The sequence below is a fragment of the Apaloderma vittatum genome, unplaced genomic scaffold (genome assembly GCF_000703405.1).
Source record: "Apaloderma vittatum isolate BGI_N311 unplaced genomic scaffold, ASM70340v1 scaffold25606, whole genome shotgun sequence".
In the NCBI taxonomy this organism is placed as follows: Eukaryota; Metazoa; Chordata; class Aves; order Trogoniformes; family Trogonidae; genus Apaloderma; species Apaloderma vittatum.
In genome coordinates, this window is record NW_009722717.1 from 26,156 (window position 1) to 37,604 (window position 11,449).

Below are 11,449 nucleotides of genomic sequence, written 5' to 3' on the forward strand. Positions count from 1 at the left end.
ACTAAGACAAAGTGATGGCATTGCTGCATTTTTATTCCAGGGCTGCGGCTTGGATCCCAAAATTAAAGTAATTTCTCTTTTTATAAAGAAAAAGAGTTGGTTTTTGTTTTAAAAGAAGATGTAGGCTTATTCACAGCAGCAAAAAATGTTGTTTTTCTTTTCTGCAGTATCCGATGTGATGTCGCACTCTCCTTGGGCACAGAAATCCTGACTGACAGTTCATAATCAAAGCAGGTAAATACTGAATTTATGGTAAGATGGTGCAACGACGGTGAGTTCTCCAGGAAACGGAAAGCTGAAGCAAAGATTTCCGAATGACTTCAAGACGCGCGCCTTCTGCTTTGTCTCTCAACCGCCTTAACCGCTCATCCATCCCCTTCCTTTTCCCGAAGCTGAAGTGCTCTCGGACGAAGGAGTCTGTTGGACACGTCAGTCGGCGAAGCCATGTCTCCAGCAGACGGCGGCTCCCAGCACCGGCGTCGGGAAGGCTGGGTCTGTGGGTCTGAAGCACAACCTCTTCTCTTCTCCTCCCCCGACAGTCCCACATCTTCCCTTCTCCTTGTGTCCAGGGCAGGAAATGATAACTTTTTAAGGAAAAAAATCAACTTTGAAAAGCACTCCGAAATTCTCATACAACCACGTGACAGGATTAAAACTGTGATGGCTTCCTTGATGGCTGGAAAACTGCTCGTGAAATGGCATCATCACCAGAGGGCTTCTGCGTTAAGAATCCCAAAGCCTATAACAAGTCATTAAAAATTGTGCATCGAAGGTGGTTTTTTGTTTTGCTTTTACAGGTTCATTATAAAAAAATCTTGTTAATTTTTTTAATACCAAGTCTGTGTAATGAATTATTTTAAATAGCTTATAAGAAAAGTTTGTTTTTAAATTCCAAAATGTTCCAACAGGCAGAAGGGCAACATAAAACCACTGCCACGCTTGCCTTTGACTCAGATTTTAGCTGGACGATGCTGCTTGCTTGGAGTTTGCCAGTAGAAAATTTGCTGTGGACTTAGAAGTATTTTGTTTATAAACACTTTGTGTTTTATAGGCACAGTAAGATGTTGTGCTATATGGATTGGAGAAAAAAAGAGGCGTAATTCAGTGCTTCTGTTATAAAGAGTAACGTTTGCCTTCCAACTAATAAGAATCCATATTCATAGATCGGTGTGCCAAGACCCAACTGCTCACACATGCACTTACACACGTCCCCACACACCCGCCCTTACTGTGCACGTCGTCGCTCTGTGTGTGTGTGTGTGTGTGTGTGTGCGCGCGCACGTCAGGCGGTGCCGGGGAGCTTCAGTTCTCGAGGTTGCTCGTCGTGTTGTCGCTGCTGGGCTGACTGCTCGCCTTAGGCCACAGCTGTTCCTGAAGTTCCTTGACTACTTTTTCCAAGTGTTCTCGAGCCTCCCTTTCATGCATCAGGTCAGCTCGGAGCTGCTCCCGGTCAGCCTCGGCGTGCTGGAGCTTAACCTGCAGGTCCTCGATCTGGAGAGAAGCACACGGAGAAACAAAATCAACCATCTGAATATTTCAGTCCCTGTGTGATTTTTGTGGACTTTAACACAAAGCGAGAAGAGCAATGAAGCCGGGTACTTTCAGACACAAGATTATCAACGTTGAGGTGCAGAAGGAATTCCCTTTTCCCTCCTTTTTTCCGTGTGGTGTGGTACAGTCATGGAAGCGCACTGCGGGAACCGTCCGGCTTTGAAACTCTGACACAGTCCTGGTGGCCTGAGGTCCAGAAAGGAGGGTAAAACCCAGACCAGCCGAGCGCCTCAGTGCACAAGAGCTCTGCTCGCGGTTCTTGTTAAACTGCTGCCATTAGTTCTTCAGGCGGACCAGCTACGTTTGCCCACGTCATTTACTTTCCCCTCTTTTCACAAGGGTTATTACTAGGTGTGACCAGACCCACACCCCGTTGCCCACGTGAAAGGCCCTGGCCGCAGCTGTGGGTTAATACCCAACAAAAGCAACCGTAGATCCTTCCCACAAAATGTACGGGACAGCGTAAGGAGGCAGGAGGGGCACGGAGGCTGTGGGGACCGAGCGTAGAGGGCAAGGGGATGGTGGACACGGATGTGAGACAGGCTGCTGCCAGCGTACGGCCGGGCGCACGGACGGCTTCCCTCTGCCCAAAGGCCTCCGTCATCAGCTGCAATATTTATTCTACTTAGTGATACCAAAGGCAGAGAGAAGACCCAAGTATCCACCCTAAAGGTGTGAACAGTAGAAAAATCACACAGTTTGAACTAGGCTGTTGTAGGCCAGAAACTAGTAAGAGTAGCAGTTATCAAAGTTTGCTATTTAACAAAGGAAAGGAGGACTGTTGGGGTAAAATGAAGGCTGAACCCACCACCCCACCCATATTTGGATTGCAGTAGTAAGGTAAGAAAAAATAGCAAGGCATAAACCACACTGATACGCAATAGGTATTACACATCTAATACTTTAAGCTCACACAAAGACATTTACACACCTCAATTTGTTGTCTTCCGCTCGTGCCTGCCTAATGCTATTTCTCTCAGACTAAGCTTGTCTAGAGAATCGTGGTTTCCTCAAAAATAACGGGATAAACACAATGTAAGCAACAACCTTCCTCTGCACGCTCCAAATGAAAGATAAAAGGGTTTAATAAAGCTGTATTTTAAAATTTCTTATGTGACTTAAGAACTTAAGTCATATTGACATCTTGTAAAATTCAGACTTCGAAGTTACCGAAAGCATGTTTTTGTTAAGTGCCACACAGAGATTTCGGCAGCAGTCGCTAAACGCAGCAGCGATTCCAGCCCCTGAGCCCTCCGTCGCCGTGTGGGGTTTTGCGCAGCGCGGCGCTAACGCAGCTTTGCCGCAGCTGCGGCTTCACGCACATCCTCTGCCGCAGCCCCGCGCTGGGCGGGAGCAGCCACGGGGGCTGCAGGTCCTCCTGCAAATGTGCCAGTTAAAAAGGAGAAACCTGCAGAATATTTGGCTCCTCAAATTCTTTTTAAGGGGGATCTAGCCTTTCATACTGGGAAACGTCATTTATTCCCTCCCAAGGAGGGAACACATTAGGAGACTGAGAAGCAGCACGGTCAAGAACTTTCATGCTTATCACCAAGTGAGGGAGGGGCCACCTGCAGATTTGCCAAGCGCTGTCTGGCACCGCTGGCGTTTGCTTTTATCTGCACTTGCTGTTGCCTTGCTTCTGTTCCTCCCCTCAAGTGGAAGTCAGCTGCGGTAACGCCCAGCGCAGCAGCTCGGAGCTGGTCGTGTTTAGTCTGGACACCTCTTATCAGCGAGACATCCTGCGACGCGGGGAGGAAGCCCACATCATTTCCTGCCGCTGGGCTCCTGCTCAGCCGCGGCTCAGAGCGGTACCAGCACCACTCCCCTTCCCGTTATTGAGAGCCTGGGCTTAGAAGAATTTCTGATTGCTGTTGCTTTTTCTTTCCCTTTCCCCTCACTCCCTTAAAGTGACCACACCAAATATTTGCAGTTTGTGCTTTAGGTACCCACAGAGGCGTGAGGCAGGTGTGTCAAAAAAGTCGCTGCAGTAAACATGCTCCAGAAGAGTTTCCTTTACCATTAATTCAGGTCTGTTACAGCACGTGAGGTCATCGTGCAGATCTGTGACACCTTTGTGCCATTTGCCTGTAAGTGATCTCTCTCTGCTGTAAGAGTTTAACTTTAGGGAAGTCTGCCCCATTTCTCTTGCTGACGCTTGATAACAGGGCGACTCGGGGATGTGCAGCCTGAGCTCTTGGTTCGCTTGGCTCTGGCTCGTTTAAATAAACTTCAAGAGCTTTTATTACAAGAGAATCTGATGTGGAGAGGGCGGGGAGAGATTTTAGGTCGAAAGCTTAAAGCTTACATGTTGCTTGTAACAACATGTTCCCGCATTCCTAGAACTTTCCCTGAGATCAAACTGGGAGTCTTTTCGTAGACCCGACAGTTTGCTCTTCTCGTGCTTTACAGCTGCAAACATCGCTCCTCCCCAGCGCCGCCGTTTCCTTATTCATGGCCCTTGGTTTCTTCTCCGGTCTTAAACAGTTCCTGTAGGTCGAGGCTAATCTTCAACAAATAGTACTATTAACCGAAGTGTCTCTGCCCACCATTTACAGCACTGAAACGGATCCCGACGCTTTGGCATTGCCAACAGAGTCTTAGTGGGACTGAAATGCCGTCGAGCGCTTGTTTTACTCCTCTCTAAATGGTGACAAACGTGCTCAGTTCCCGGTCGAACTGCAGGGCTGACAGAGGCTGTCGAAGCGCAGGTGCTGGTGCCGCCCTGCACTCCCGCTGGGGTTGTCAATGACACGGTGGGGGCAGAGACGTACAGAGGGGAGCTGGTGGTTACGGACAGACAGACAGACGCCTGAACTAACCCTGAAACAGCACAAATCGTGACCGCGGCCACGAGCCCGGCTTCCCGCGGTTGGGCCTTACCTGGGCTGAGTACTTGGCCCGGAGCCGTCCCGCTTCACAGCCCTTGTCGCACACCCGGATCTGCCGGGCTTGCTCCAGCTCCCTCTTCAGTCGTATCCGAGACTCGTTGGCTTCCTTCATTTTCTTCTCATTCTCAGCTCTGAGACGCTCAATCTCTTTCCTTAAGTTGCGCTTTGCCTCTGTTGCTTCTCTCAGTTTCTCTTTCTTCGCCACTCTGAGGAACTCCAGCTCCTAGAACACAAAAGCGGTCACCGTGTGGGACCCGAGGAGCAGGGACAAAAGCACTGCAGGGCAACCAAGCTCTGAAGGAAGCGATCCGAGCTAAATTCCCACCTTCTGTTGGTTATGACCATGTCAAAACCTCATTCTGAACTTTGTTCAAGCTCTTCTCCTTTAAATCAACCTGAGATCCTACGCTCAAGATACCCTGAATTCTTGGATAATAAAAAGCTACACGCTACAGCCACATTTTGCTTTGTCAAGCAAAATAGCTGTGACCATCTGTGACTGAATAAAGATGAACTGCAGTTGGAGAGAACTACGAGCAATGTGCTCTGCACTAGCTCCAAGTTTCAAACCAACCAAGTGAAGACGCTGCAGACACGAGCGCCGTGACAAACGCAGCTCGTGAATGCCCTTTGTGTACAGCAGAGCTGAACAGGGAAGTTCACGGAAGAAATCAGTGAGCAGTCCCATTTTACCAAGCCCCCCAAAACGCACTTCAGGCAACCATATTGCACGTCTTCTGTCTAACTCTCGGCAGTTTTGTTTTGCCTCAGGTAACTGGTGCGTAGCCCTGAGTCTCTTGGCAGCCAGCCCCTGGCCTGCTCTGTCACAACATCTGGAAAACTCCAGGCTAAAACCTTCCGCTAAATCGAAACCAGGCTTTGCTCTGGAGACTGCCGCCCTCCCTGTCCCAGAGCCGCTACCTTGAAATCTCAAATCCCAGAGAGCACCATTAATGGAAGCGCTAATGATAAGGAACCTAAAGGCACAAAGGAAGAAACTCGTAATTTGTCAGAAAGCTGCGGCTAAAAGACATGTTCATCACAAGCACAAAAATGTGGCTCCTAAATGGTTAAATCAGAAACTAAACTTCAATTCTTTTTTCCCCCTAGAAGCAGCATTTCCTCTCTGTCAGAATCAAACCCTCTCAGCAACGTGTTTTTGTTAAGTAACGCTGCCGTCGGGTCATGGGAAATTCACTCTTTCGACAATCTCACTTCCCAGCCAGGCCATTGTTAGCTCGGCCTTGCCGCTGGAAGCGCGCGCACGCGGACGTTCTCCGTCCGTGGAACTGGAAACCCGGAGCTGCCCACAAGGAAAACGCCGGCCGGATCCCGTGTCCCCGCTCGCTCTGACATGTTGCTTGATTTAACGCCTCCAACACTCAATTCTGCTTCATCAACTACTTCATGTAATCCTTGCTCTACTTCAAGTACACGCTGTGTACTTAGTCATTTCAAAATTAGCTTTAAATACGTATTACTTACAAATATTTACTTTTAAATACATAAAATAAGACATATATTTACTGAAGCACAAGGGACCAAAGCACTTTGCTCAAGGTGACAGAGAACAAGCAGTTCAGCTGAACAGACAGCTCTGAGCCTCCTTCTGCGGGAGCGGGACCCGCAGCTCACGCACAACGAGGCAGCCTCCTGCCAGAGGAACCGGCTCCCTGCGCTGCCTCTCACACCACTCAGGAAAACTGAGGCAACTCTTCTTCACGCGAGACCACCTCACGGGTTGTAGCCCCAGGAGCATTTTTGGCCAGCGGTAGGAGAAAGCCGGTTTCCAACCTTACCTGATGCAGACTGCGCTTGGCTTGCAAGGCCGCGTTTAGCTTCTCTTCCTGCTTCACCCTCATTTTAACAACTTCGTGGAGGAATTTTTCTTTGGCTTCCTTTGTATCCAGGCCGCTGTCCAGGGCCTGCCTTAGGTGCTCCAGCTCAGCTTCCAGCCCGCTGCTGTGCGAGTCAGGATGTGGTGCGACCTCGTAGGAGCTGCTGACTGGGACGGGGGCTTGCATCCCCGGCGAGCTCATGTCCTTCGCAGAGCTGGATGAAGTGAAGGATGGGGAGGAGAGCGAGGATAACGAGGAGGTGACTGAAAAACAGAAACGTTGAGAATTAATACAAAACCGTCTAAAACTAAGATAACTCAAATATGCCAAGGCCCTTTTGTACAGAGGAGATGCTCAACATTCAAGGAAAACAACAGAAGAAAGAAAAAACTCCTTTTCTACTGTAATACTGGAAACACGACGGAAACAGGTTTCTTCAGGGAAACCTATACGATCCTGCTGTTTTCAGTGGGTAAAATGTCGTCTTTGTGCATGAACTGCAGGCACCGAGTACGGACTGAACACACCAAGGGCAGCAGCAGAAGTAGCCAAGTGACATTAAGGAGGTGCCACCAGGGTCTTCCTTCGTCTTTCGCCGAGGGGCCCAAGATCAGAACGCTGTGCACCAGCACACGTGCTTTTAATGACAGACCCCACCGCAGTGGACACCTGCAGTTCAGGGGCTCCTTTTTGTTGGTGCACGTTCCTCTCCCAGGAAAACACCCCCAACTTATGTTCCGTTCTTGGCTTTCATTATTACTTACGGTTGTTTTACATCCTGTTGAGATAGTTAACACCACACAAGCTGAACAGCTAACTCCTGTGGCAAAGAAAACAAAACAGAGGCAGATCCAACCGTCACTTACATTCTTCCCTGGTTTCTACTTCAATTTCTGCTTCTGATTCCTTATCCTCCTCAGGGGCAGGAGCAGTGGCCGCAGCAGTGGCTGCAGCCTCGGGGACAGCCGTGTTCTCTGCAGCCAGTTTTCGTTTCCGCGGCTGGGCAGGGGAGCTCAGCGGCTCGCTGCTCCGAGACACGACCGTGGCACACGGCGGGTTGCTCACGATTTTCTGCTGGGCTGGAGGTGCCAGGGCCACGTTGGGGGCCACGGCATTCTCGAAGCTTTTGTAGGAGTAGAAACTGGTTTAGAGGGGGAGGGAAAAGGAAGGAGAAAACAGTCATATTCTGGGCTTTGAAGTGCTTCCCCATCCCTGTGCCACACTGAAACTGTAACTGTGCCACACTTCCTGGAATGCCAGTGAAGCCCCACTGGTTACCCCAGCACAGAACCTGCCTCGGTATTCGCTCAGCGTTTCGCACTCCCTTAAACGCGGAGATGATTGATACGGCTCACCCCCGTCCAGTTCAGACGGGATCGTACTCAAAGTGCCACGTATCCTAACGTCACCAAAGAGATGAGATCTCCCAGAGTCTAAAAATTACCATGATGTCTCCTCATGATCTTCGTGCATGATTGTTTTACGCAGCCGCACAGTTTCACTTCTATGTGCCAATGTTCTGTGAACTTGGAAAGGGCACTTCCTTAGGAAAGGCCACGGGAGTGCAAAAAGCATCTTCTGGTGCATCTTTAAGGTTTTGGCAGAGCGCACATCTGCGTGCGTGTCTGCACGACCACAGCTAAAAAACCCCACCAACCTCTGGTAAAGGACAGTAATATTGAGACGTCAGACGCAGAGAAGTCTGCAAAAAACATCGCAAAGATTGTCTTTGCAACTTCAGTTCAGCATCCACCACAGGAAGTATCCTCAGCTTTGCATTAAAATTTCTCCAGAATCTGTCAAAGGTGGATTTTTTCCAAGACACAAATGGGCCAAATTTCTCAGAGGGATATCACGAGCGTATTTGCACCCCTTCAGCCCTTCTCTCCCCACTTAATTTAAAAGCAAGGATATGCCGGTAGGCTGTTTTGGTTTTTTTATATCAGACCTCACAGCTTCTAAGAAACTTGTTCATAAACGCAGCAAAATATGTTCTTCGCAACACTCTCTAAAGACACCTGGTCACTTTGGTCAAACTTTCCAAAGGAATCATTACCCTTGGGCAGAAATCTGGCACGAAAATTTTTCAGACTGAGGAGCTGCAGCCTGGCAAAGGAACACGTAACTGCCCCGACACTTTCCGTTCTAACTGTGACACCAGCAGTCCCACCCATTCTGGGCGGTGACTCATTCTCGTACCGGCTGAATGAGCAGAGTCCAGCCTCAGCATCAGCTTTCTGACGGCTCTTAGAGGCCGAGGAGCTCCACGGGGATGGCAAGAGCTGCCTGGTCCCTGGCCCAGGAGAGTAACTCCATCTCCCTTTAAACAGGGAAGCCTGGCAACTTCTGATGCCTGTACCCAAAAGGATCCTAAGTTCATTTCATTTCAGACTTCTAGGGCACGTTTCACCCAAAAAAACCTACGTAATGAATGCACAAATTATCAATACTTTTTTTTTTTTTTGCTTCCCTTCTGCAAATTAGAAGGCTGCAGCTGCAAATGCTTTTAACCTGGCACCAGCGGACTGACCGACCGAATTACCGAGCCACCAGCTACCCATGCGAGGGAAAAGCGTCGAGCAACTGGCTGTCAGATACAGCTTCAGAGCTGCAAACCCCTTTCTCCCTTGCGTTCGTGTCTCCTTACCTGTCTCGGATCAGCGCGGGCAGATGGGTCGAGAGCTCTTTCTCGTTGGCCGATACAGCAGGGGACCAGGGCCGGAAAGCCGAGAGGCGCTGACGTGGATGGACACAGCCAATACTCTGCGAAGGAGGGGGAAGAAAAACATGTAAATATGAACAATCTTTTAAACAACAAATCTGCTCGTGATGTGTTTCAGTGCACACACTGTTACCTCTAAAACTACTCCCCTGCTTACTTAGCGGACCCCACTGGAAGAGGTGCAGCGCACTAGCGTAAAACCTCACACGTTTCCCCTTTGGCAAAACGTTGTACGTGCTGTGCAGGGACCTCAAAAGGCTCCTGAGTGGTGCAGGATTCCTGTGCCTCAAAGGCATGAAGGAATTGCCTACTTCACTGTCGCAATCGAGGTCAGCGAGCGCTGGAAGACAGCAAGCAAGCTGGGAGGACTACACAGCTCAGTGCTTACTAGGGGAAGGAGGGAAATGTTATTAATTTAGAAAACCTGGGCAAGTTCTTCCTGTCTCTTCTGGTTTCAGTAGAGGGATGCTAAACGCTAATTCAATCTCTCCTTTGAATACAAAATACTCAGCAATCACCTTATTAGATGAACTGGATAAGGACCGTAACCAGCTGGACTGTTTTTCCTTCTCGGTCGAAGCTGGAGATTGGGAAGCGGAGTCATCTATTTTGGGCTTTTTGGAAGCAGGAGGATCTGAAGAGACCTGAAACAAAGACAGGCAGGAAAAATCAAAGACAGAATTACTCATTTTGCAATCGGCCTACAAACAGGTTATAAGGCAAACCAAAAGTTTGTATTTAAAAGAAAGAAACGTTGAGATTTTTTCTGGTTTTCTTAAACCTAAGGACAAACAAAGGAGTGAAAACAAGGGGCAGAGACAAACTATGGCATGATGTGGCTTCATTACATCAAATACTTCGATCAAGTGGAGATGCTGCGAGAGCGATAGGCAGTAACGCAAGCGAGACGCTCACACCGTGTCGCAGAGAACCGTCGGCCTTTTATTATTTTTGTGTGCAGAAAGGTAAGGTTTAATGTGGTTGCTGAACTGGAAAGATTATTTTAAACGAGAACAGAACAGACTTTGTTATTCTGTTTGCAGTGGTTGTTATGCCGATGACTTCACTACCCCACAGCTGCAGTGGATTCTGGGGGTGCTGCCAAGAGCTGCTTTGCCTTTTCCACAAGTGGCTCAGCTTGGCCCATAAATCATCCTCAAGCATAAGAAAGCCCTTTGGCAAGCAAAACCCCTTTCCTTCAACACTGCGAAGGAATAAAATTCCTATAGTCCCAGCGTGGCTTGCAAAAAAATTGGTAACTACTGGTTTAACTGGTGCCCTGGGGATACCAGCTGGAAGCGTGGCCAGTACAAACACGTCCATCAGCAAGGAGGGAGAAGGTTCTGGACCTCATGCTGCATCACGGCTAGAAATCCTGAGAGAAACGCACCACTGTGGCTTCTATTCCTTCTTCTTTCTTTTCTTTGTGTTGTTTTTTTTAATTCCAGACTGTCTACCCTTCCCTACTCCCATTCACCCTGGTTCTAAGGACGGTGGCAGGCCCAGGCTGCAAGAGCTGGCAGTCACTCCCATTTGCATTGCATTTTTTCATCCTTACACCTCACCGTGACTTTTGTGGGCAAACAAGTATTTATACAGGTGTGTCTGGAAAAGACGGGCACGGCAACGTTCTGAGAGCCTGCACTGCCCCCAGTGCAGGTCTGCATTCCAGTGCCTCGTGCTGCGAACGTCAGTAACCTGGGAACTTAGAGACCGCTTCTCCAAACAATTACGCGCTTCAGACAACTGGGATCTAAATGACTTTACCTGAGGAACCAAAAGCACAACTGTCAAAACTCGCTTTCCCGGGCTCCCGGCCGACTTCCAGGCAAACGCAACAACGACGTAAGCAGAGCAACGCTGGCCCCTGGCGCATCCCTTTGTTAGGAGGGAAGGATGACCTCGTGCTCGTGAAGAGTCTCCGACTTTCACGGGAGCAGCGAGGAACCACGGCTCCGGCCGGGGACTCTCCCACCACTTGCTGCTGCTCCAACCCACCGAACCAAGCCTGGAGGTTTCAGCAAAACGTTCCCTGGCGCTCGGGGCAGCTTTCCATACGGAGCAGATGAAGAAGAATGACACGCGTGTGTGTATGTGTAACCCCAGGGACAAAATTAGCCCACGTCAGCTTCGGTGGATTTGCAGAAGATTCTTTGGGCACAGCTTCAGGCGTCCCTGGGGCCGGCTCCTGCAGCGGCCGTGGCACGGTCCCTCCCATCCACCCCACTAAGCAAAGGCACTTCTGAACGCTTTGCGTAGAAAACGCAGGACAACGCATTGGAAGAGATTTGGGTTTGCTTTCAGAGATGCTGCCTGCGCAGAATTAGTGACAGCATTCGAAAGGTATTTGGCAAGGAACTGCTGCTCCCAGCCCTGTCCACTGGGGATGGTGAGCTGTGTGGGGAGGGGAGCTCGGGGCGGAGGGTGGGGAGGGAAGGGGGGATCGGAAT

General features: G+C 49.5%; 1 protein-coding gene across 1 annotated transcript in view; it reads right to left on the minus strand.

Moving 5' to 3' along the window:
• Nucleotides 1-1,302: 1,302 nt before the first annotated feature.
• SKI (SKI proto-oncogene) overlaps nucleotides 1,303-11,449 on the minus strand; it is a 96,903-nt gene continuing 86,756 nt past the window's right edge. The window contains exons 2-7 of the mRNA XM_009871859.1: nucleotides 9,518-9,643; nucleotides 8,925-9,040; nucleotides 7,144-7,418; nucleotides 6,239-6,540; nucleotides 4,432-4,662; nucleotides 1,303-1,491 (exon numbers count right to left, since the gene is read on the minus strand). Coding sequence (XP_009870161.1) covers nucleotides 1,303-1,491; nucleotides 4,432-4,662; nucleotides 6,239-6,540; nucleotides 7,144-7,418; nucleotides 8,925-9,040; nucleotides 9,518-9,643 — 1,239 coding nt within the window. The remainder of the gene's footprint in view (nucleotides 1,492-4,431; nucleotides 4,663-6,238; nucleotides 6,541-7,143; nucleotides 7,419-8,924; nucleotides 9,041-9,517; nucleotides 9,644-11,449) is intronic.